General features: G+C 37.5%; 1 protein-coding gene and 1 long non-coding RNA gene across 2 annotated transcripts in view; both read left to right on the forward strand.

Moving 5' to 3' along the window:
• The window catches only part of LOC132363706 (uncharacterized), a 490,033-nt gene that overhangs the window by 43,464 nt on the left and 419,088 nt on the right, over positions 1-27,481 (forward strand). The gene's annotated exons all lie outside the window — the stretch shown is intronic.
• Positions 2,299-2,814, forward strand: LOC132363704 (oligosaccharyltransferase complex subunit OSTC-like). Its single transcript, XM_059919397.1, has one exon. The coding sequence runs from the start codon at positions 2,305-2,307 to the stop codon at positions 2,752-2,754; it is 450 nt and encodes a 149-aa protein (XP_059775380.1). The 5' UTR covers positions 2,299-2,304; the 3' UTR covers positions 2,755-2,814.

Consider the following 27,481-nt stretch of genomic DNA (forward strand, 5'->3'; position numbering starts at 1 on the left):
AGCTGACTGGCTGATTTACTCCCTGTCCTGTTTGAACAGGAGAACTGGGGAGAGACAATGAGCAGAGACAGGAGGCTGCAGGAGTCAGCCTGTACTCCTGTGCTTTATAGGAATGGCAGCCATGTGTGAGCATCCTGTGGGACAACTGGACATGAAGCCAGATGAATGGGTTTAAGTACCTTATCAGAAGGTGTTCTCCTGGATGAGGAGAATGCTGCAGCAAGAGGTGGTGAGGGGCCCACTTTATATACCTATCCTGTACCATGGGGGCAGGGAGTGTGGCCAGAGAGGAGGGGCAGCGGGAAGAAGGTGGAGCCACCCTAGGTCTCCCAGGGTTTGGATCTACCACCTTTAGTGAATTATCCTCTCTCTCCACTGATACTTTTGAAGCTTTATATCAAAATTTTAAATATACTAAGACTAATACACTATATAATATCTACATTTTAATATTATTTAAAATATACTATAATCAATATATTTAAAATATGCTATTAATCAGGGGTCCCCAACCCCTGGGCCGTGGACCGGTACCGGTCCGCAGCCTGTTCGGAACCGGGCTGCACAGCAGGAGGTGAGTGGCAGGCAAGTGAGCGAAGCTTCACCTGCCTCTTCCCATCACTCGCATTACTGCCTGAACCACTCCCCCCCCCCCCGCCCCCCGCCACCCCGGTCTGTGGAAAATTGTCTTCCACGAAACCAGTCCCTGGTGCCAAAAAGGTTGGGGACCGCTGCTATTAATCAATTCTTCATGTTATTTTTAAATTTAGAACAATTTTAACTATACTTGCCCATTTGCTCTTGCAGATGAATTTAGATTCCAAAACAAAATTCCTCAGGATTCATTTTCGTTTTGGCCCCTTCTGTACTTGTTTCTCTTCCTCCATAGTAAGAAACTTGACTCCCATTATCATTACTATGTCCTTGTTCAGGATTACTTGCTTGTTCAACCCCCCAGTATGTAACCAGTGTCATTGTTTCCTGTGTGGATGCCCCACACCACAACCCGTGTTCCAACACCCCAGGCCAGGTCTTAGTGTCCAACACTGAAGGGGCCTGGCCAGAGTCTCCTTAACACCCGTGCAAGTGCCTTTCTCACAGTGCTCAGACACACCTCACATCACGCCCCGGGCCTATAAGCCCTTCCTCTGTGTAGGCTCAGACTCCTGCTTCTGACTGTCACCCCTTTTGTCCTCCTCACTGGCTTAGGTACTCTGATCCCCACATTGGGTCACCACTCTTGCATAGATGCCCTCATCACTCCACTCAGGCTCAGACCCTCTGCAGGGATGTCCTCCTCAGTCTGCTGGGCTCTGAAACCCCAACCAGGGTGCCACTCCACTCCATGTGGCCACCCCCTCTCCCAGCTAGAGCTCTGATGCCCTGAGTTCAGTGGATGCTCTCTCCACTCTCTTTGGGCTCTGACTTCACGATGAGCTACCACAACCTATGGACTCCTTCTTTTCTCTGCTGTGGCTCTGATACTGTGTACTTCCTGCAGGGACCCCTGTGTCACTCCACTTGGCTTCCGACTTCCTGCCCCAAGTCAACCTCTCACGTGAATGCTTTCCTCACCTCACTGACTCTCAGGCTTGGAGCCCTCCTACCTGGATATCTTCCTCACCCTGCTTGGGTTTTACACCTTGATGCCAGTCTTGTTCTGCCCCACATAATAATGGTCTGAATTGTTCAGAAAAGAAAGGAAGAAGAGGAAAGGGGAAGTGAAGGAAAGGAAATGTATTTGATTTTTTTTATCTTCCTTTCCTCCAAAAGTATTTATTAAATGCAATTAAAAGGCAAATAAGATTCCTGCCTTACATGGGTTTACTTTCTATAAGTGGGGACAAGCATGTAAAGATATTATTATCATAGTGCAGTATGCTACCACAGAGCTTTTCCCTAGGATGCTATAGTGGCAGGTTGGAAGGACACCTATTCCAACCTAGCGGAGTTAGCAGAGGCCTTTGGGAGGTGGTGGTGATAAGGGAGTTTAATCTGTAAGGGACAGAAGAATCTAAACAGGTGAAGAGGAGGCCAGGGTAGGTTGATGAACCCACACTACCTTTTGTATCAGATTCTTTAGAAATTGAAGTAAGCATCATATTAAAAGTGTTAGAATTACTAGGAAAACAGAAGTAGATTTATTTAAAAGCCTTTGTTAATGAGAAAAATGTCATTACACAAAGAGTTTGGACTTTCTCTGCCTTTCTGCAAAACAAGGAAATTGGTTTAAAAATGAATTCATGCCTGTTCCAGGGTGGCGCATGGGGCTGGCGGCCAACAGCTGACCCTGCCGCCACCAACATGGAGAGTTTGTACCGAGTCCTGTTCTTAGTGCTCGAATGTCCCATCCTGAAGCTGAAGAAGCCGCCCTGGGTGCACATGCCGTCGGCCATGACGGTGTACGCTCTGGTGGTGGTGTCTTACTTCCTCATCACTGGAGGAATCATTTATGATGTTATTGTCGAACCTCCAAGTGTCAGCTCCATGACTAATGAACATGGGCATCAGAGACCAGTAGCTTTCTTGGCCTGCAGAGTAAATGGACAATATATTATGGAAGGACTCGCATCCAGCTTCTTGTTTACAATGGGAGGTTTAGGTTTCATAATCCTGGACCGATCCAATGCACCAAACATTCCCAAACTCAATAGATTTCTCCTTCTATTCATTGGATTCATCTGTGTCCTATTGAATTTTTTCATGGCTAGAGTATTCATGAGAATGAAACTGCCGGGCTATCTGATGGGTTAGAGTGCCTTTTGAGAAGAAATCGGTGGACACTGAATTTGCTCCCGTTAATGAAGTTTTCAAGGCTGTACCACTCCTCTGATATGAAATATGGAAAAGGATGAAAAGCAGCAGCAAAGAAACATCTAGTGAAAACATAGGAAGCGTATTATAGCTTGGACTAGAATGTCTTCTTGGTATCAAAGAGACAAGCTTATCAGTATTTTTTCCTGCTGGCCTATACTGACATACCAGCGATGTTAAGTGGCATTTTCTTCTTCTTTTTATTTCTTAAAGAAAATATACTTCATTTCTACAACTATAATATTGAGTAAAATGATTATTTTTTACAAACCCCTTAAAAAAAAATGAATTCATGCTGCTTTGAGGGCCTGGAATCTGCCTGAATATGAATTACTACAAACACAAAAAAGAATTTTAAATGAAGCCCTAAATATTTGATAATGGGAATGCTTAATTTATTCTTGGAGTGAGCATGACAAACCTCTGAATAAAAGGGAAAGGGAAGTTATTCTTTATATATAGAATGCTTTTCTGTTTCTTTTAAATTTTAAAAAATCAGTATTTTTTAAAAAGAATATTACTGAAGAGAGTTTTCTCCCACTTTGGTGCCCTTGAACTTGCCTCTGTGACCCACACTGTAGGGCCAAGAGGTTTGACCTGGGGAGGACATCATTCAATAGGCATGAGAATCAGTGGTTGGGTAAGAGCTTTTTGTCTGATGGGAGGCTTAAAATTGGGACTAGAGATTCTATCCTGTGTGGATTTTTTTGGAATACGTGTTTAGTTCTCTTAACTTGCCTTTTCTATGTATATGAATTAGGGTGTGTATATTTTTCCTGAAAGAAAACTTATGCTTAAAGTAGTTTACTAAAACAAAAATTTAATGAATTATGAAATATTTTCCTAGCCTGAGAAGACATAAATACTTCTAATAATGATTTTGCAAAGCTGAGCCTAACTGGTTTATAGATATGTGTTCTGTGTTTTTGTTTATTTTTAGAGTACATTGAAATTGGATGTTCATTGTGAAGTGAAGCAGGAAATTTTGGTGGTCCCAGTCTGTTGGAAAGGCCCAGGTGGTTGAGGCCCAGTTCTGCTGTTCACAAACTATATGATCTTGGGCTAGTTACTTAACATCTCTCAATTTCAGTTTCCTCATGTGTGTGTTGTGAATAGTAATATTGAGAAAAATTATGTCTTTTCCCCATAGCATGTTATGTTGTTTGTAAATTACTAGACTGAATGAGCTGTAGACTTAATCCAGTTCCTCCACAAAAATTTCATGTCCAAATAACTTTATTTTTAAGGAAATAACTCTTAATGCACACAGTTCTTTACAATGAGTAATTTTTGGAATTAAGATAATTTTACTCATCCAAAAGATAAAAAATAAAACTTCCTTCAAGCCAACACATTAAAAAAAAACAGAAAACAAAACTGTACTGAATCCTCGGTACTAAGGAATCACAGGAGAAGGGATAATATTTTTATCTCTAATGCAAATGTTGATTACATAGTAAGAAATAACTGTGTTGGTTGTTAATAGATTTGCCTGAAAATGTTGCTTAAATTACATAATATTATCTTTTAACTGCTCCTACAAATAGTGGCAATGCTCCCTCTTTGTGTACTGAGATTACTTATGTAATATAAGACATTACATTAAAAAGATAACCAGTTGTGAGAAATTTGAGTCTATTAAATCAACAGTTATAATACTTTACAAAAAATCTAGTCTAATCATCATATTAAGGGTCAAGACCACAACACTTTTAGAAAAATGATTTTGAGTTGTAAGAATTCAGGGTTCATTCCTGTTATTTCTTTGGGAAACAGTTTCCTTTTTACAAATAAAGCTGTTTATCTAGCTACAGAAAAATCTTTTATTTAGGCAATTGTCTTTTAAAATATTCCAGGTCTCAATGTATCATTTCAGTTTTCATGGCTGCTTTTATGGTGTTTCTGCTAAAATGCTTTATCAAGTGGAAATGCTATCAAACTTTAACATTAAGTAAATCTAGGCATATTTTTAAACAAAACCTCTGCAGATTTACTTTGATTTTTAAAAAAACAAATGCCTTTTAAAATTAGAGCTTTTTACTAGGAAAGCATGCATTAAACTGCTTTTTTTCTCTTTGAAATTATTTCTTTAGTCTCAAAATACCTGACCAAATTATGTACTACCCATAAACCTCAGAAAAAAGGTAAACTAATTCAACATTTTAAGAAAGCATGTCCTCCAAAACTGTATAAAAATATAGTAAACCTCCCAGAATACACGATTTAAAAGGATTGTCTCACTTTAAGATTTAGAAAAGTTATCTTCCCTTTATGTATCTCCATAAAGAATTAAAGATGCATAACTATAAAATACTATTTTTGGGGTCACCAGTAATTTTATATTTGTGGGGAGAGGAATTAAATGCATGAAATTATGAGATAGACACATAGATTAGTATTCACCATCGTTACCTCCTTGTTTAGAGAAAACATTCAATAAATATCTGTTGAATGAGTGAGTTTTAATGACAAACTATATTAATTATTGTGATCATATCTAAAGTGTCTTTTGTGAAAGCATAAGTAATATAAGTGATATAATTATATCATCTTGATGACCAAAAGACAGATAAGCTCATCTAAGAACGATGGCTGCCCTGTGCTGTGAAGTTTCTTTTCATAAGACTATACTGTGTTACAGTAATTTGGGTTTTGTGTGTTAGTGTGTGTAGTTGTGGGTGTTTATAGGCTTTTCTAAGTTAAAAAAAATGTTTATGATTATGTTTTTCTTCCTGGAATATAAAAATTTGGTGGATAACTTTTAAAATTATTGTGAAACGGGGAAGTTTGGTTGGTAACTTTCTGTGGAAAAAAAATTTCTTATGCTGCTTTTTTGGAAAGTTCCCAGAAATAGCATTTTTAAAAGTTCTTTAGGAAAAACAAGGTGATTATAAGTAAGGAAGTTATTCTGGGCCAAAGGCCTATGGAATTCCCAGTAGATGAACGAATGTTCGCTTTATGGCTATTTTCTATGGTTTTAAAAAATAATGACATTGGGCTTCCCTGGTGGCGCAGTGGTTGAGAATCTGCCTGCCAGTGCAGGGGACACGGGTTCGAGCCCTGGTCTGGGAAGATCCCACATGCCGCGGAGCAGCTGGACCCGTGAGCCACAATTACTGAGCCTGCGCGTCTGGAGCCTGTGCTCCGCAACAAGAGAGGTCGCGATAGTCAGAGGCCCGCGCACCACGATGAAGAGTGGCCCCCGCTTGCTGCAACTAGAGAGGGCCCTTGCACAGAAACGAAGACCCAACACAGCCATAAATTAAAAAAAAAAAAAAAAAGATCTTCTTTAAAAAAAAAAATAATAATGACAGTTATTTCTCAGCACATTATTTATTTTGCCTGAAATATTTTTTCCTACATTTTTAACTTTTAGTACTTGGGGTGATGCTGAGGTACTGATTTTGAATCATGTTGTTTTAGCTTCTGTGCTTCGTATTTGAGTTGGCAGGTAGGGGTGACTTTGGGTGACCTGGCTTTCTATTAACTGTGTCAGTTTCATGCCAAATGTTGACCTCCTTGATTCTGATCCTGTCTTGGCCTCATGACCTCAATTTCTGCCTTAATCGTTTGCCTGACAGTTGAGCATTCTTAGGCTATTCTTACTTCAGTTAGCCTGGCGATAGCAGTTCATCAGTAAGGGCCCAAATCTCCTGCCTGATATCTAGAAATAAGCTTCTTTACCTTGTTATTTGACCATAATGAATTCTCAAATTGCCCATGTAGAATTTTTTACATGGGCTCTTTATTTTTCACTTTTCACACGATAATCCTCAAAGGAATTGACTGACATTAGGAAATTTCATATATAACTAGCAAATTGTTTTCCAAGTGTTGTTCTGTAGATGTTCCAGGGAAGAAAGTTCCTGGGTCATAAATATGTGAAAAACACCATACTGTTTTCCTTTTCTCTAAAAGATACATGGTACTCATTAGCTCTACAGTGAAGAGATCTGTTAAAATATTTACTCTAGCATTTATGAGAGACCAAGCTTTGGCTCTTGTTGACAAGCTTTGAAGCCATTTTTCTGTTCCCCAGGAAATCTTGTTCCTTAGGAGTAAGTCTGAAGTTTCTGCAATGTCCATGATTGAGGTTTGTGCTCCACTAAACTTATATTCTTGGCAAATGTCTTTCCCTCTATTGTTGGAGAGAATTGGACGAGGGCGGGTGGAGTATGTTGGGAGGATGAATTACGTTCAAGGGGCTGGGTTAAATGAGTGAAGTCAATGGCTTGCTTTTTTCAGTTTGATTGGTGAGTAGTTCGGGTGTCATTCCTCCAAATAAAAGCCTGGGCAAGCTCCCATGGATGAGGTCAGTGGCAGGTGGCAGAGACACCAAGAAGCAGCTATGTTATCTGAGAGTCTTCTTGCTGAGCTGGCCTTGTGCTCGTGAACAGGGACTATAGAGGTGGCTGCATGAGTATGAGCTGAGGAGTATGGAATAGAGTTGATTAGCCAGATTTTCTAAAGCTGGAAGGACACTTTCATTCTATCATTAAGTACATTTATTCTACTACTTTGCCTTCATCTTCCACCTGCTCTTGATAGTGGAGTGGTGATTGATGTGGATCCTTTGAATAACCCAGAAAGTTTCTTGGTAAATCTAGACTCCTGGGATAATTTTAAAAAATCATTTTAATTATTCTACAATTAAATAGTATAGTTTTTCCAAGTTATTTGACCTTAGAATTCTTTTTTGTGCTTAACACCTTTTACATCCCACAGAACCAGTGTATTAGGAAGCACATTTTGAAAATTGTTATATTCAAAGTATCTAGATATACTTGGGGCTCATTTTGTGGCTTAACTAAAATAATAGGAGATATGTTTTAAAGTGAGCATTATTTCTTTTTTTAATAATTTATTGGAGTATAGTTGAGTTACAATGTTGTGTTAGCTTCAGGTGTACAGCAAAGTGAATCAGTTTTATATATATATCTCCACTCTTTTTTAGATTCTTTTCCCATATAGGTCATTACAGAGTACTGAGTAGAGTTCCCTGTGCTATACAGTAGGTCCTTATTAGTTATCAGATTTTATATATAGTAGTGTGTATATCTCAATCCCAATCTCCCAATTTATCCCTCCCCTCCCCATTCCCCCCTTGGTAACCATAAGTTTGTTTTCTATATCTGTGACTCTATTTCTGTTTTGTAAATAAGTTCATTTGTACCATTTTTTTTTAGATTCCACATAGCGATATATGATATTTGTCTTTCTCTGTCTGACTTAACTTCAGTTTGACAATCTCTAGGTCTATCCATGTTGCTGCAGATGGCATTATTTCATTCTTTTTTATGGCTGCGTAATACACTTTTGCTTACTATTAATGCCTGGATAGAAATTCATGAAATCAATTAGTAATATCAATATATTGAGTTTGTAGTCATTGAATTAGTTGCCTGTTATTGCTCTAACAAATTGCCACAGATTTGGTGAGCTTAAAACAGCACAAAGTTATTATCTTATAGTTTTGGAAGTCAGAAGTCGTAAAATCAAGGTGTCAGCAGGGCTGCATTCTTTCTGGAAGGTTTGGGGAAGAATTCATTTTCTTGCCTTTTTCAGTGTCTAGAGGTCACCTGCATTCCTTGGCTTGTGTCCCCTTCCTTATATCACTCCAGCCTCTCCATCTCTTGATTGCTCTTCCTCTGTCTGAATCTGCCCCTCCTGCACCCTCTTATAAGGACCCTTGTGATTATATAAACCAATCCAGATAATGCAGAATAATTTCACCACCTCAAGTTCCTTAATCACATCTGCAAAGTACCTTTTGATGTGTAACATTCATAGGTTTCTGGGATTAGGACGTGGACATTTTTGGAGGGCCATTATTCTGTCTACCACAGACATATAGTTCATATATGAAGTATAAAACTAATAGTCTCGGGCATCCCTGGTGGTGCAGTGGTTGGGAATCTGCCTGCCAATGCAGGGGACACGGGTTCGAGCCCTGGTCTGGGAAGATCCCACATACCGCGGAGCAACTAGGCCCGTGAGCCACAATTACTGAGCCTGCGCGTCTGGAGCCTGTGCTCTGCAACGGGAGAGGCCACGATAGTGAGAGGGCTGCGCACCGCGATGAAGAGTGGCCCCCGCTTGCCGCAACTAGAGAAAGCCCTCGCACAGAAACAAAGACCCAACACAGCCATAAATAAATAAATAAATAATTAAAAAAAACAAAAAACAAAAAACTAATAGTCTCTGATTTAAAGTATCTAATGGTAAATCATTTCATCATTGGGAACCAAACAGTCTTTCTTACAAATTTTTTTAAGGAGCATCAATTGCTAAAAATTGCACATGGGAATATTATTATAGAATATGTTTACTGGATGTTCTTTGTCTTAACTAGGTATACTTATTTAATTTTGTTGATATCATGACATCTTCCCCCTAAATATGGCAGTAGAAATCTCTGAAATATAAGAACATTCTCTCTCCCCTCAATAGCCTGAGTAATAGTGTTCTCGTTTACAAGCAAATATAAGGAAACTGTTACAAACCCTAGCAGGAGGAATATAATAGATAAAAGCTAAGTTTTTTTTGAGAACATGATTGTTGTTGCTGTTAATCTTACAGATATCAAATAATATAATTCAGCTCTTTCTATTGACTTCTAGGATGCTTAGAGCAAGTTTATGGCCCACACTAAGCACTGATGTCTTTATTTTTTTTTCTTACAATTTCTTTTATTTTTTTTCCTACTTTCCTCATTTATTATTTTTTTAAAATCTCAGTATACTGTATATATCTTTATGCCTTACCTCAAATCTTTTTTGGAATTAAGCCACGTATATACAAATAAGAAAACATTTCCTGTTAGTACTTTGGAATAGTGTTTTCTGAGGAAGCATGTAGAAACTTTATCCTTACAAGTTTCCTAATTAGTTAGAATGCCATCAGTTTGAGTTCCTCTTAGAGAGGATTTAAATATCTATTGGCATTTACCCTGATTCCTCTTACTCTCTTACTGTCAAGAGTAATGGGAATATGAAAAAACTTATTTTGCTCTTGGGTTCTATTTTATATTTTAAAGGAAGAGAAGAACTTCTGCAGGATCACTGAAGTCCAGTGACTCTTATTTGACTCAAAATATTCAGATTCACTAATGAAAAAGACACAAATGAATTTATTTACGAAACAGAAACAGACTTGCAGACATAGAAAACAGACTTATGGTTACCAAAGGGGAAGGAGGGAAGGGATAAATTAGGAATTTGGGATTAACAGATACACACTACTATATATAAAATAGATAAACAACAAGGACCTACTGTATAGCAAAGGGAACTATATTCAATATCTTATATAATGGAAAAATAATCTGAAAGAGAATATATATATGTAAACTGATTCACTTTGCTGTATACCTGAAACACTGTAAATCAACTATACTTCAATAAAAAATAAATTAATTAAAAAATCCAGGTTCACTGTACTTGAATTAGAGCACCCAAATGAAGAAATTCCAATGTCTTCTATGAAAGAGTTCACAGAATATGAAAAAAAATGGTAGAAAGGGAGTTCTGATGGCAACTAGCTATTCCTTTTCAATTTATTTTTGATACATTGCAAATAAATACCGTAATATTCATGCAAAATTTCTCTCATCTTTAAAACTTTTCTCTGGTGCCAAAGAGTCCAAAACTACCTTGAGGAAGGAAGCATATTACTTCCCTTGCCCTCCTCCCAGTTTTCTGTTTAAACCCTGCTGCTGTCAAGTTTGAGTGGAAAATGATTCTGTTGCCAGTTGGCAACTTACATGACTCTTGGCCAAGAAAGCTATTTAAGCAACTTTGAAATCTGCTTAGATTTTCAAAGCTGTGTGTGTGGTGTAACACCAGTGCTCCTGGAAAACACTGGGAGGCAAGCCATCCTCTCTGACATGCTCTCAAATATGGCATAAGTTCCATGTCATGGATACCAGCATAACAGAAGAGCCCAGAGGAGAGTCTCAGCTCCATCTTGTGAGCTTCTTGCCATAAACCTGAGGCGTACTATTACTACTATTTTTAGTACATATTAAATGAGCACTAGGGACTTCCCTGGTGGTGCAGTGGTTAAGAATCCGCCTGCCAATGCAGGGGACACAGGTTCGAGCCCTGGGCCGGGAAGGTCCCACATGCCACAGAGCAACTAAGCCCGTGCGCCACAACTACTGAGCCTGCCCTCTAGAGCCCGTGAGCCACAACTACTGAGCCTGTGTGGCACAACTACTGAAGCCCGTGTGCCTAGAGCCCGTGCTCCGCAACAAGAGAAGCCACCGCAATGAGAAGCTCGCGCACCGCAACGAAGAGTAGCCCCCAAACGCTGCAACTAGAGAAAGCCCGCACGCAGCAACGAAGACCCAACACAGCCAAAAATAAATAAATAAAATAAAATAAATTTATTAAAAAAAAAAGTGCACTAACTCTAGTGTTAGGAATTGTGCTAAGCTTTAAAGCACCTTTTTCGTTTAATCCTCACAACAGCCCTCTGAGGGAGTTACTGTTATCATCCCCGCTTTAATGGATGGAGAAGCTATGACTTAAGAAGTTAAGTCTTTTGCCCAAGATTACATGGTTTTTCAGAATGGTGATTAAAACATTTGTGTGTTTGAATTTAAAGCCCACAGTGTTAACCTTTATGCTGTGTACTCTATATAAGAGTTTGTGTATATACAGGGATCCAGACTGTATTGTTGCTAAGACTTAGCTCATATTTTAAAAATATGTAAAAGTAATATAAAAGTAATATGTAGGGGAGTTCCCTGGTGGCCTAGTGCTTAGGATTCTGGGCTTTCACTGCCATGGCCCGGGTTCAGTCCCTGGTCGGGGAACTGAGATCTCGCAAGACATACAGTGTGGCCAAAAAAAAAAAAGAAAAAGAAAAGAATAAAAGTAATATGTAGGGCTTATCTTTTTAACTTAAAATAAAACTGTCATTTAATATTGTTTTTCCATCTGCTATAAACTAGAGATTGCCTTTACATTCTGAAAAGAAATATAACTCTAATATTACCTTGAGATTTATGTGGCATCAGTGGTGCATAGCATTAGGGGAAAGAAGAATAACTTTAAATCATTTTGATGGGAAGCAGCATAACGGGCAGATGTAATGATGCTAGGAATGAGGAAATTGATCTTATACTCTGGTTCAAATTTGGCTCATATTATGACTTTGGAGACCTACTCAGCATTTTAATAGTTTTGATATCTTTTCCTTGAAATGAAGATACACATAACATTATGATTAAGTGTAGAATATTTGAATTGTCTTTCTGAAGTAGGTTGGCCAACAACTAAACTCTAGGCTTGTAATATCTAAGTAACCCATATGTGTCCATGGATGGGGAAAAGATACTCCTTCTCAGAAAGGGAGGAGGGAAGCCCAGTCCTGCCCATATTGTCCACAGGTCCTCAGCCTATGTCTCCTTCATGCCTGACTTGGCCCTCATTCTGATTTGGGATCCAGGTTTGGGTTTGGTTTATTACATTTTGGTTCTTTTTGCAATTCATTCAGCCAACTTGGCTACATGCTTAGACTGTGTTTGCTGCACTACTTACCCTTGCCCATCACTCTGATTTTGGGTATTGCCTTTGACCCCTTTGATGGACTTTACTGCACATGCCATTTCAAGTGCATGTCAAGCATTCCAGCTCTTGTTGTGGTGAGCTACTCTTAACCAAGGCTAAGTGCTTGTCTGAGTCAAGTGCTAAGTGGCTAAAAAGTCACTATAAGGAAAATATTTTAAAATATTATTTAAGATTCAAAAACTTTATATTTAATTGCAGAATGATACTTATTTACATAATTATTTTTTTAAGAATTCGAACCTGCTAATTTTCTCCTTTACTCCTATTGTCTTTCTACCCCTCCTTCCTTCCTTCCTTCCTTCCTTCCTTCCTTCCTTCTAGAAATTTCAGGAAAGTTTGAATTAGAAGAGTATTTTAATAGTTCAACATATCATAGTGTTTAGAGCAGTGTTTATATTAAAAATTTTTTAAAGGCTTACTATGGGAAAATGTGAGAGATATCTCAATAATGGATACTCCCAAACTTCTTTCATTATTGAGGTTCAATCAAAACTATAAATGTTTAAAAGAAAAATCCTAGTTTGCTTTATTTTATTCTTACATTTTTATACTTATAAATATTTATAACTATCTAAGAATTCACAGGGTATATTTATTTTATAATTGCTTAACTATGTTAAGAGCATTGAAACTGCATTTGAAAGCATTAATTTAAAGAAAGGTTGAGGGTAAAAGTGGAAAATACTGATAAACCTGCCAACTCTTTTATATTGTTTCAGTCAAAGTGTATTTTTTTACAAGTTTGACATATATCATGTATTTTTTGATTATGCATCCTTTAAAAATTACCATATTAATGACTAGAACATTTCATTAAGTTGGTCTAACCTCAGTTATTTAACTATTCTTCGATTGTAGAGTATCTTTTACTCATTCATATAAAAATATTAGTTGTTTATTAAGTGCCATGGTTAGCAGGCAGCAACTCTGAAAATAAGGTAAAAATAGTTTCTTGCCTGCTTTGAGTTTATAAGCAATTTAATACACAGTGAAAAGTATTATGACAGGGAAAGTTCAGTGTTTTGTGGCTTCCGCAGAAGAGTGGCAGAGTCTAAATGATACGGGCAGGGAAGGAGAAGAGAGGGTTATAAAACATCACAGAGCAAGTGTTCTTTTAAACTGAGACCCCAAATGTGAACAGGACTTAGCTACAACAAGTGAATGGGAAAGTGCTCCTGACAGAGGCAGGAGCGTTATGATGACTCAAGGCTAAGAGAGAACATGGCATGTTCAGATACTGAAGAAAAATCCCGCAGGACTGGAGGATGAAGGATAAGAGAGAAATTTGAGCATTGGGAAAAACCAAGAAAGAGAAATACATAGGATCCAGGAAATATTGTCCCCAAACTGAAAAAATAAGGGAATTCCCTGGACTCTGTAGCAGGACAAGGGAGAAACTCAGCCATATTGAAGCATGAAAGCAGAAAGTTCTGGACTGGATGTCTCCAGAAGAAAACTAAACTGTATGTAACAAACCAAAGAATTGAAAGGAAGGCAAGATAAATGTGAGGATATAATGAAGGTTTGTAATCGCCCAAACCCTTTTCTAAGAAAAATGAAAAGTATTCAGAAACTCTAGGAAAAAACCCCAAAAGCTGAAAAATTATACCATACTTAATAATGAAGCTAATCAAAATATGGCTTGATTTTAAGCACTTGATATAATAAAAGAAAAGAAAATCTATTGTACTGTGATGCTAGAAATACTTTCCTTTGAGAGTCCCAGAGGTAGTTAACGTTGGACCTATTGAATAGCTACCAAAGTAACCCGTGGAAGAGCTAAGAATAAAAATATATTGATAGCTATCAGTGTATGGGACACAGGAGGGGAGAAGCTTTGTGTAAGTGAGCCCAAGCCTTTCATAGCAGAGAGTCAGTAAATGGCACCTCAGATTGTAAGTAAAGAAAAGAGAGATGCAGATATTATTTAGAATTGTGGGATTAGCTACCAGAAGAACCCATACAGAAACAGTTAACAAAATTTGCCTATGGACTCTGGAAAGGAAGAGGGGCAGAATAGGAGATTCTCAGGTTTCTTTATAAGCACAGGATTTGATTTTTTCTTTTTACTATTTTCATGTATTCTTTATCATAACTAAACTTTTTTCAGATATGATGGTCTTTCTTATCCTCTGTTTCTGGAATCTTTATTTCTCGCTCATCTACGTTGAGAACTTCAGAGTCGTCTGACCATTTTCCCTCCCTTGCCTCAACTTCAAATCAATTACCAAATTCCATTATATTTACTTCTAGGCTAAGTACTGTTTTGACCTCAGCTAACACATCTTAAAAGCAAGACCTGAAAGAATCAAGTTGATTTCAAGAAACTTAACTACACTCAGAACAAAGCTCAAGGAGATTTCTAGGCATACAAAAATACCAAGCACCCAACAAGGCAAAATTCACAGAGTGGACCCATAATGAGAAGTAAAATCAATCAACTGAAACCAATCCAGAACTGATATAGATGCTATAACTAGTAGGACATCATTATTGTCACTGCATTTCATATGTTCAAAAAGTTAAGTAGATGGAAGGTATAGGAAAGATCCAAATGGAACTTCTAGAGATATAAACAGTAATGTGTGAGGTGCAGTGGATGGTATATTAATTAGGCTTTTCCAGAGAAACAGAATCAATAGGCTGTGTGTGTGTGTGTGTGTGTGTGTGTGTGTGTGTGTGTGTGTATTAAGGCGCTGGCTTGTGATTGTGGGGGCTGGCAAGTCTGAAATCATCAGGACTGGCTGCCAGGCTAGGCATTTCAGTAGGAGTTAATGTTAAAGTCAGAATGGAGACAGAATTCCTTCTTCCTTCCCACTTGGTGGACCTCAGTTTTTTTTCTCTTAAGGTTTTCAGCTGATTGGATGAGATCCACGTACATTATGGAGGGTAATCTGCTTTACCCAGAGTCTAATGATAAATAAATGTCAGTCACATCTAAAAAATATCTTCACAACATATCCAGACTGGTGTTTCACCAAACAACTGGGCACCATAGCCTAGCAAAATTGACACATAAAATTCACCATCACAGATGGGATTAACAACAGATTAGATGTTTCAGAAGAAAAATATTAGTGAACTTGAAGACATGGCAATTGAAATGATTAAAACAGAAACAGAGAAATGAGCGAATAAAAAAAAAATAAACAGATCATCAGTGAGCTGTGGGACAAGTTCAATCAGCCTAAATATCTATAATTAAGAATCCAATGGACATTTTTCAATTCTTATTTGGTTGGCCTTTTAGCAGCATTTGACTATGTTGACTATTTCCACCTTTTCAAAATACTTCATTTTCTTGGCACCACATTCCAAGAAGGTTTTCCTTCTATCTGGTTTCTTATTCTTTGTCTCCTTTTTCCTTCCTTCTGTCTTTTCCTTTCTTAAATGTTCTTTCTTGGGTTCCTTTCTCTTCTACCTCTGTATACTCTTCCTGTGTGACCTCACCCATTTCAGTGGCTTTGGTTACTATCTCCATGCTTACTCCAAAATCACTATCTTCAATCCAGAACCCTCCTGAGTATTTGACCCAAATATTGATTACCTGCTAGATCTTCTCTTTGATGTTCCATAGGTACTAAACCCAGCATAATCATAACTGAGTTCAGCCTCTTTCCTTAACTCCCAGCCTGCTCCACTCCTGCATTTCCTGTCTTACTGAATGTGTCAACTCCTCTGGCCAAGCCAGAAATCTAGACATCATCATGGACTCCTTTGAATCCTTCACTTTCCTTCACTCACAAAGATCTGATAATTCTACCTCTTAAATATTTTCTAGAATATGCATATTCCTTTATTGCCATTGCTACCAGTTTAGGCTAGAGAGCTGTTATCTCTCTCCCAGTTTATACTCAAAATATCCTAAGTAGTTTTCTGTCTCTAGGTTTCCCAGTTCCAATCAGTTTGCTATATAGTGAAATGAAAATATGACTAGGTCATTCTTCTTAAAGCTCTTTAGTGGCTCCTACTTCTCTTAGGCCAAAGTCCAAACTCCTTGGCATTCATTACAAACATCTGTCACCATCTGTCATTCATCTTTCACCACCCCTTTCTCATGCTATGCTCTATGTTACAACAATACAGAACTTAACATACAGCTACTAAATTGAATTTAAATGTGTGGATAGGCTTCTGGGTCTACCTAAAGCAGTTTTAAAAATGACTTTTGTTTGAGCATTCCTTTGATTGTTTCATCGGATTCTCCAAAAAAGAATCTCACAGAGGCTGATTTGGTGTGGTGGGGCCACTCCATGCTCCAGTTTCTTTATATATCTAAACATTTTCTGCATCCTTTTGACCCACGGAGAATAAGGGAGCGACTACAATGGGCTAGGGCCACAGCAAGCTGATGAAGCTCTGATGGGGAAGAAACTCCTCCAAAGGCAAATTAAGGCCTTTATTATCCTGCATATTCTACCACCATCTCAAAATAAGCATGTTTAAAACTAAATATTCTAATATTCTGTGCATATCAATTCACCATCTATGAACTTCTTTCTACCAGTTGTAGAACTAGTCACCCAATCTCAAACGCTTGAGGTTATCATCCCTCTCCTTACCTACTGAAATATTCATTTTCTTTTCTTGTAATATTTCCTTCCATTCTGCTCCATGTGCACAGTTACCACAGTAGTCCTCAATTCTGTCATTTCATTGGTGTATGCTTGCAGACTTCTGGTTGTCTAATAGAAATATAATATAACCATATACATGATTTCAGATTGTCTAAAAGCAACATTTAAAAGCATCAAAAAGTGAAATTAATTTTATTAATATATTTTATTCATATCAATATACCCAAAATATTATTTCAAAATGTAATTAATATAAATATTACTATTGATATATTTTATGTTTTTTCCTAGTCTTTGAAATCCAGTTTGTGTTTTACACTTATAGTACATCTCAAGTCCGACTAGCACATTTCCAGTGCTCAATAACTACATATAACTAGTGGCTACTGTATTGGACAGCATAGAGCCTAGCTGATCTTTTTGAGCTCAAATATTTATTTTTTCCAATAGAATCTGCATCCCACAATCAGACCAATTATCTATCAGCACTATTTTCATCACAAACATGGAGAAAAGACTATGATTAATTTCATTTGAATTCAATAGAAAGATCTGATCTCTTTGTGTAATTTGATTCAAGGACATCCATAAATTCCATTCATGTATCCAACATTATTTTCAGCTTACCTAACATTATTTCAACTTATTCAATGTTATTTTCACAAGACCCCAAAGGATACCAGTTGTTCCAGTTACATTGGTTTTTTCACTATTCCATGAACATGCCTGCCTCATTCTTACTCTTAAGCCTTACCTCACACAATTCCTGTTACTTGGCTCATTTTCTCTCTTAGCTCTCTAATCCCAGATCAAATTATTCTTTCTTTATGAAGCCTTTCCTCACTAGTACAGCCAGAGGGGAAAGTGCTGCTGCTACGATGTGAATATATCAGTAATTGTGTAATTAATAATATAACTAAGATATAGTTTGTTGTACTTTCTTAATGAAATAAGAAAAAGTTGATAGCATGGAAAAAAGTGGTCTTCATTAAGGACTGATTAGTATTATAATTATCATTACATTTAAAATTATTTTTAGCTAACACTTGTTTACTATGTACTAAATACTATGCTAGGTGAATTATGTGCATTATCTCATTTAATTCTCACAAAATATGGAGCAGTTTCTATCACCCTTTTTGTAGATAAAACATTCGGCGTCCAGAAACATTAAATTGTCTAGAAAGAAATGAAGACAGGATTTGACACCTAACTCTGATTCCTGCTTTTAACCACAAAGTAACAGTACCTATCCAAGAAAGTATATTCCTTCTAGGAGACTAACAGAACCTTCTAAATATAAGGATTATTGCAGCTCCCTTCTCATTGGTAACCTAGACACCAACCGAGATACTTTGGTTAAGATATTGCACACTTATTGTGATAGATTATCGCAACTAAGGTCTCCTTCTAATTTTTCTGAGATTGTTACAAGGAAGCTGTGCATTTCCAAAACCTGAACTTTTTAAAAAACTTCTAAAACATTCGTTAATATGTTTAGTAAGCAATTTAGAAATATAAATACACATTTTATAATTCAGTATGCTAGTAACAGAAAATTTAAAAACTCAGCATGAAAAAATTGTGACTTGATATGTTTTGCTGTCTCCTAAATTTTCTCTCTCTATGACTAGAATAAGCCTATGAGTTAACTATAAATTACAATTTATGCTGATAAAATTCTTTCAGTAAAATTATTTTAGCCCAAGCATCCCATTTGTGAAATACATGGAGAACAAAGGAAATAGATCTATGTTATAGTAAGATAAATGATCAGATATCCTGTGGTACCTGAATAAAAACTCTTGTAAATAAACCTTTACAAATTTAGTATTGGGCTTCCCTTGTGGCGCAGTGGTTAAGAATCCGCCTGCCAATGCAGGGGACATGGGTTCAATCCCTGGTCCGGGAAGATCCCACATGCCACTGTGCAACTAAGCCCGCGTGCCACAACTACTGAGCCTGTGCTCTGGAGCCCACGAGCCACAACTACTGAGCCCACATGCCACAACTCCTGAAGCCTGTGTGCCTAGAGCCCATGCTCCACAACAAGAGAAGCCACCGCAATGAGAAGCCCACAGGCACCGCAACGAAGTGTAGCCCCTGCTCGCGGAAACTAGAGAAAGCCCGTGCACAGCAACGAAGACCCAATGCAGCCAAAAATAAATTAAAAAAAAAAATTTAGTATTGTTCATCTCCTTTTTCCCTTTATGTCATACAAATTTGTAAGATTTTCTTCCTTTTACACAAGTTGCAGTCTTCAAATTGATACACAGAAAATTCCTTTACTCCTTCCTTCACAACAAATGGAAATGTATCAATAAATTTCAGCATTCTCTCACTTACTTTTCTTAAATGTATTCATTAAAAAAGAATATGTAGTTCCATAACACGTTTTCTGAACAAATGTCCTGTTAGGTCATTCATCTAAATTGTTTGTTGAATATGATCTCTTGATATTTGTTCCTCAGTGAACTGAAACAGCTCCTTTATCCTGTCTTCTTAGGTCTCAAAACATTTGCTCTTTTTCATCCCTTGTGTCAGAGTGTTTTGCACAAAACAGAATGCAAGAAAGCAACTTGCTGTATTCTGAAAAGGAGTTCTAATTAGTTCTGGACAGACTGGAATAATGACCTTATTTTAGACAGAGTACTCCTAATTACTAACAGCATCATGTCATTTTTCATACTTCATTTTATTATCACAATAGCCAAATTTTTGCTTTGACTCCTCATTTATCTTTTTCCTGTATTTTATTAATTTTCAGGTGAAAATTAATTTTTTATTGTATTATGATATCTTTTCTTCATTAAGAGGGAATTTACATGTTTGAAAATTGTTCCAAATTATTTACAGTTTCTGCCATCTTATATCATCTCTGGCTTTAACTAAGACTGCATTAAAATGGTAAATTCAGAAGAGGATTGAGAACTTTTATTCTCTATAGTGTCTCAATTTCCTCCTGTTTTTGCATCCTTTAAAGTTGTTGGCTATTTCTCCATTAATGTAAATGAAATAAATTTGTCAAATCAGTGGCAAATCTGGCATTAAATATGTGTGCAAAATGGTTTAACTACAATAATATTAGTTTAGTTTTCTAATTTATTTTCTTTACATTTTAAATCTAACTGGAAAATCCCATTCAAAAGTTTTTAGGAATATAGATGCCTATATTATGAATTGCTTGAGACTTCCTTATACATTTTGTACAACCCGTCTTAATGGAGAGAATTATTATTACTATTATTTTTGACAGAGAAAATTTAATTTAAATCAACTTCTTCACTCAGATGTAGAAATATTGCCATCTAGTTGTTGAATACCGAGTATATTGTTGAAAAACTTTTTTTTTGAATTTTTGAATTTTATTTATTTTTTTATACAGCAGGTTCTTACTAGTTATCCATTTTATACATATTAGTGTATATATGTCAATCCCAGTCTCCCAATTCATCATATCACTACCCCCCTCCCCCCGCCACTTTCCCCTCTTGGTGTCCATACGTTTGTTCTCTACATCTGTGTCTCAACTTCTGCCCTGCAAATTGGTTCATCTGTACCATTTTTCTGGGTTCCACATACATGCGTTAATATATGATATTTGTTTCTCTATTTCTGACTTACTTCACTCTGTATGACAATCTCTAGATTCATCCACGTCTCTACAAATGACCCAATTTCGTTCCTTTTTATGGCTGACTAATATTCCATTGTATATATGTACCACTTCTTCTTTATCCATTCGTCTGCTGATGGGCATTTAGGTTGCTTCGATGACCTGGCAATTGTAAATAGTGCTGCAGTGAACATTGGGGTGCATGTGTCTTTTTGAATTATGGTTTTCTCTGGGTATATGCCCAGTAGTGGGATTGCTGGATCATATGGTAGTTCTATTTTTAGTTTTTTAAGGAATCTCTGTACTGTTCTCCATAGTGGCTGTATCAATTTACATTCCCACCAACAGTGCAAGAGGGTTCCCTTTTCTCCACACCCTCTCCAGCATTTGTTGTTTGTAGATTTTCTGATGATGCCCATTCTAACTGGTGTGAGGTGATACCTCACTGTAGTTTTGATTTGCATTTCTCTAATAATTAGTGATGTTGAACAGCTTTTCCTGTGTTTCTTGGCCATCTGTATATCTTCTTTGGAGAAATGTCTATTTAGGTCTTCGGCCCATTTTTGGATTGGGTTGTTATTTTTTTAATATTGAGCTGCATGAGCTGTTTATATATTTTGGAGCTTAATCCTTTGTCCGTTGGTTTGTATGCAAATATTTTCTCCCATTCTGAGGGTTGTCTTTTCATCTTGTTTATGGTTTCCTTTGCTGTGCAACAGCTTTTAAGTTTCATTAGGTCCCATTTGTTTATTTTTGTTTTTATTTCCATTATTCTAGGAGATGGATCAAAAAAGATCTTGCTGTGATTTATGTCAAAGAGTGTTCTTCCTATGTTTTCCTCTAAGAGTTTTATAGTGTCCAGTCTTACATTTAGGTCTCTAATACATTTTGAGTTTATCTTTGTGTATGGTGTCAGGGAGCATTCTAATTTCATTCTTTTACATGTAGCTGTCCAGTTTTCCCAGCACCACTTATTGAAGAGACTGTCTTTTCTCCATTGTATATCCTTGCCTCCTTTGTCATAGATTAGTTGACCATAGGTGCATAGGTTTATCTCTGGGTTTTCTATCCTGTTCCATTGATGTCTATTTCTGTTTTTGTGCCAGTACCATATTGTCTTGATTACTGTAGCTTTGTAGTATAGTCTGAAGTCAGTTAGTCTGATTCCTCCAGCTCCGTTTTTTCCCCTCAAGACTGCTTTGGCTATTCGGGGTCTTTTGTGTCTCCATACAAATTTTAAGATTTTTTGTTCTAGTTCTGTAAAAAAATGCCATTGGTGATTTGATAGGGATTGCATTAGAATCTGTAGATTGCTTTGGGTAGTATAGTCATTTTCACAGTATTGATTCTTCCAATCCAAGAACATGGTATATCTCTCCATCTGTTTGTATCATCTTCAATTTCTTTCGTTAGTGTCGTATAGTTTTCTGCATATAGGTCTTTTGTCTCCCTAGGTAGGTTTATTTCTAGGTATTTTATTCTTTCTATAGCAATGGTAAATGGGAGTGCTTCCTTAATTTCTCTTTCAGATTTTTCATCATTAGTGTATAGGAATGCAAGAGATTTCTGTGCATTAATTTTGTATCCTGCAACTTTACCAGATTCATTGATTAGCTCTAGTAGTTTTACGGTGGCATCTTTAGGTTTCTCTATGTATAGTATCATGTCACCTGCAAACAGTGACAGTTTTACTTCTTCTTTTCCAATTTGTATTCCTTTTATTTCTTTTTCTTCTCTGATTGCCGTGGCTAGGGCTTCCAAAACTATGTTGAATAATAGTGGTGAGAGTGGACATCCTTGTCTTCTTCCTGATCTTAGAGGAAATGGTTTCAGTTTTTCACCATTGAGAATGATGTTTGCTGTGGGTTTGTCATATATGGCCTTTATTATGTTGAGGTAGGTTCCCTCTGTGCCCACTTTCTGGAGAGATTTTATCATAAATGGGTGTTGAATTTTGTCAAAAGCTTTTTCTGCATCTATTGAGATGATCATATGGTTTTTCTTCTTCAATTTGTTAATATGGTGTATCACAGTGATTGATTTGAGTATACTGAAGAATCCTTGTATCCCTGGGATAAATCCACTTGATCATGGCGTATGATCCTTTTAATGTGTTGCTGGATTCTGTTTGCTAGTATTTTGTTGAGGATTTTTGCATCTGTATTCATCAGTGATATTGGTCTGTAATTTTCTTTACTTGTAGTATCTTTGTCTGGTTTTGGTATCAGGATGATTGTGGCCTCATAGAATGAGTTTGGGAGTGTTCCTTTCTCTGCAATTTTTTGGAAGAGTTTGAGAAGGATGGGTGTTAGCTCTTCTCTAAATGTTTGATAGAATTCACCTGTGAAGTCATCTGGTCCTGGACTTTTCTTTCTTGGAAGATCTTTAATCACAGTTTCAATTTCATTACTTGTGATTGGTCTCTTCATATTTTCTGTTTATTCCTCATTCAGTCTTGGAATGTTATACCTTTCTACGAATTTGCCCATTTCTTCCAGGTTGTCCATTTTATTGGCATTTAGTTGCTTGTAGTAGTCTCTAATGATCCTTTGTATTTCTTCAGTGTCATTTGTTCTCCTTTTTCATTTCTAATTCTGTTGAGTTGAGTCTTCTCCCTTTTTTTCTTGATGAGTCTGGCTAATGGTTTATGAGTTTTGTTTGTCTTCTCAAAGAACCAGCTTTTAAAATTTATTTTTATTTTTTTATTTTTTTTAACATCTTTATTGGAGTATAATTGCTTTACAATGGTGTGTTAGTTTCTGCTTTATAACAAAGTGAATCAGTTATACATATACATATGTTCCCATATCTCTTCCCTCTTGCATCTCCCTCCCTCCCACCCTACCCATCCCACCCCTCCAGGTGGTCACAAAGCACCGAGCTGATCTCCCTGTGCTATGCGGTTGCCTCCCACCAGCTACCTATTTTACGTTTGGTAGTGTATATATGTCCATGCCACTCTTTAACTTTGTCCCAGCTTACCCTTCCCCCTCCCCATATCCTCAAGTCCATTCTCTAGTAGGTCTGTGTCTTTTTTCCCGTCTTGCCACTAGGTTCTTCATGACCTTTTTTTTTTTTTTTTTTCCTTAGATTCCATATATATGTGTTAGCATACTGTGTTTGTTTTTCTCTTTCTGACTTACTTAACTCTGTATGACAGACTCTAACTCCATCCAACTCATTACAAATAACTCAATTTCGTTCCTTTTTATGGCTGAGTAATATTCCATTGTATATATATATGCCATATCTTCTTTATCCATTCATCTGATGATGGACACGTAGGTTGCTTCCATGTCCTGGCTATTGTAAATAGAGCTGCAATGAACATTTTGGTACATGACTCTTTTTGAATTATGGTTTTCTCAGGGTATATGCCCAGTAGTGGGATTGCTGGGTCGTATGGCAGTTCTATTTTTAGTTTTTTAAGAAACCACCATACTGAAGAACCAGCTTTTAGTTTTATTGATCTTTGCTATTGTTTCCTTCATTTCTTTTTCATTTATTTCTGATCTGATCATTATGATTTCTTTCCTTCTGCTAACTTTGGGTTTTTTTTGTTCTTTCTTTAATTGCTCTAGGTGTAAGGTTAAGTTGTTTATTTGAGCTGTTTCTCGTTTCTTGAGGTAGAATTGTATTGCTATAAACTTCCTCTTAGAACTGCTTTTGCTGCATCCTGTAGGTTTTGGGCCGTTGTGTTTTCATTGTCATTTGTTTCTTCATATTTTTTGATTTCCTCTTTGGTTTCTTCAGTGATCTCTTGGTTATTTAGTAGCGTATTGTTTAGCCTCCATGTGTTTGTATTTTTACATTTTTTTATCCTGTAATTGATATCTAGTCTCATAGCGTTGTGGTCGGAAAAGATACTTGATACGGTTTCAATAGTCTTATGTTTACCAAGGCTTGATTTGTGACTCAAGATATGATCTATCCTGGAGAATGTTCCATGAACCCTTGAGAAGAAAGTGTATTCTGTTGTTTTTGGATGGAATGTCCTTTAAATATCAATTAAGTCCATCTTGTTAAATCTATCATTTAAATCTTATGCTTCCTTATTTATTTTCATTTTGGATGATCTGTCCATTGCTGAATGTGGGGTGTTAAATTCCCCTACTATGATTGAGTTACTGTCGATTTCCCCTTTTATGGCTGTTAGCATTTTCCTTATGTATTGAGGTGCTCCTATGTTGGGTGCATAAATATTTACAATTGTTATATCTTCTTCTTGGATTTATCCCTTGATCATTATGTAGTGTCCTTCTTTGTCTCTTGTAATAGTATTTATTTTAAAGTCTATTTTGTCTGATATGAGAATTGCTACTCCAGCTTTCTTTTGATTTCCATTTGCATGGAATATCTTTTTCCATCCTCTCACTTTCAGTCTGTATGTGTCCCTAGGTCTGAAGTGGGTCTCTTGTAGACAGCATATATATGGGTCGTATTTTTGTATCCATTCAGCGAGCCTGTGTCTTTTGGTTGGAGCATTTAATCCATTCACGTTTAAGGTAATAATCGATATGTATGTTCCTATTACCATTTTCTTAATTGTTTTGGGTTTGTTTTTGTAGGTCCTTTTCTTCTCTTGTGTTTCCCACTTAGAGAAGTTCCTTTAACCTTTGTTGTAGAGCTGGTTTTGTGGTGCTGAATTCTATTAGCTTTTGTTTGTCTGTAAAGCTTTTGATTTCTCCATCGAATCTGAATGAGATCCTTGTTGGGTAGAGTAATCTTGGTTGTAGGTTCTTCCCTTTCATCACTTTAAATATGTCATGCCACTCCCTTCTGGCTTGTAGAGTTTCTGCTGGGAAATAAGCTGTTAAGTTTGTGGGAGTTCCCTGTATATTACTTGTCCTTTTTTCCCTGCTGCTTTCAGTAATTTTTCTTTGTCTTTAATTTTTGCCAATTTGATTACTGTGTGTCTCGGTGTGTTTCTCCTTGGGATTATATTGTATGGGACTCTTTGTGCTTCCTGGACTTGGGTGGCTATTTCCTTTCCCATGTAAGGGAAGTTTTCGACTCTAATCTCTTCACATATTTTCTCGGGTCCTTTCTCTCTCTCTTCTCCTTCTGGGACCCCTATAATGCAAATGTTGTTGCATTTAATGTTGTCCCAGATGTCTCTTAGGCTGTCTTCATTTCTTTTCATTCTTTTTTCTTTATTCTGTTCCAGAGCAGTGAATTCCACCATTCTGTCTTTCAGGTCACTTTTCTGTTCTTCTGCCTCAGTTATTCTGCTATTGATTCCTTGTAGTGTATTTTTCATTTCAGTTGTTATATTGTTCATCTCTGTTTGTTTGTTCTTTAATTCTTCTAGGACTTTGTTAAACATTTCTTTCATCTTCTCGATCTTTGCCTCCATTCTTTTTCTGAGGTCCTGGATCATATTCACTATCATTATTCTGAATTCTTTTTCTGGAAGGTTGCCTATCTCCACTTCATTAATTGTTTTTCTGCAGTTTTATCTTGTTCCTTCATCTGGTACATAGCCCTCTGCCTTTTCATCTTGTCTGTCTTTCTGTGAATGTGGTTTTGTTCCACACGCTGCAGGATTGTAGTTCTTCTTGCTTATGCTGTCTGCCCACTGGTGGATGACGCTATCTAAGTGGTTTGTGCAGGTTTCCTTATGGGAGGGGCTCGTGGTGGGTAGAGCTGGGTGTTGCTCTGGTGGGCAGAGCACAGTAAAACTTAAATCCCCTTGTCTGCTGATGGGTGGGGCTGCGTTCCCTCCCTGCTGGTTGTTTGGCCTGAGGTGACCCAACACTGGAGTCTAACTGGGCTCTTGGGTGGGGCTGATGGTGGACTCTGGGAGAGCTCACACCAAGGAGCACTTCCCAGAACTTCTGCTGCCAGTGTCCTTGTCCTCATGGTGAGACACAGCCCTCCCCCCCGCCCCGCCTCTGTAGGAGACCCTCCAACACTAGCAGGTAGGTCTGGTTCAGTCTCCTATGAGGTCCCTGCTCCTTCCCCTGGGTCCCGATGCACATACTACTTTGTATGTGCCCTTCAAAAGTGGAGTCTCTGTTTCCCCCAGTGCTGTTGATGTCCTGCAATCAAATCCCACTAGCCTTCAAAGTCTGATTCTCTAGGAATTCATCCTTCCATTGCCGGACCCCCAAGTTCGGAAGCCTGATGTCGGGCTCAGAACCTTCACTCCACTGGGTGGACATATGTGGTATAAGTGTTCTCCAGTTTTTGAGTCACCCACCCAGCAGTTATGGGGTCTGATTTTATTGTGATTGTGCCCCTCCTACCATCTCATTGTGGCTTCTTCTCTGTCTTTGAATGTGGGGTATCTTTTTTGGTGAGTTCCAGTGTCTTCCTGTCAGTGATTGTTCAGCAGTTAGTTGTGATTCCGGTGCTCTCACAAGAGGGAGTGAGAGCACATCCTTCTACTCCGCCATCTTGAACCAATCTTGTTGCAACATTCTTGACAGTCGGAGAAATTATTTAGTAAGGTCTCTTAACATTTTTTAAAAAAATAAATTTATTTATTTATTTATTTGCAGCTGCATTGGGTTTTTATTGCTGTGTGCAGGCTTTCTCTAGTTGCGGCGAGCAGGGGCTACTCTTTGTCATGGTGCGCGGGCTTCTCATAGTGGTGGCTTCTCTTGTTGCAGAGTGCGGGCTCTAGGCACACGGGCTTCAGTAGTTGTGGTTTGCGTGCTCTAGAGCACAGGCTCAGTAGTTGTGGTGCGCAGGCTTAGTTGCTCCACGGCCCGTTGATCTTCCTGGACCAGGGATTGAACCTGTGTCCCCTGCACTGGCGGTGGATTCTTAACCACTGTGCCACCAGGGAAGTTCAAGGTCTCTTAAACTTTGATTTCTAAAACATGTTAAATTCTTGCTATTTAATTTTTAACCAGAGACAGTCACTTAATTTAAGCCATATCAAATATATAATT

Source organism: Balaenoptera ricei, chromosome 3 (genome assembly GCF_028023285.1).
Source record: "Balaenoptera ricei isolate mBalRic1 chromosome 3, mBalRic1.hap2, whole genome shotgun sequence".
Classification (NCBI taxonomy): Eukaryota; Metazoa; Chordata; class Mammalia; order Artiodactyla; family Balaenopteridae; genus Balaenoptera; species Balaenoptera ricei.

Coding starts and splice junctions, on each gene's coding strand:
- LOC132363704 (XM_059919397.1), top strand. CDS start 2,305: ATGGAGAGTTTGTACCGAGTCCTGTTCTTAGTGCTCGAATGTCCCATC.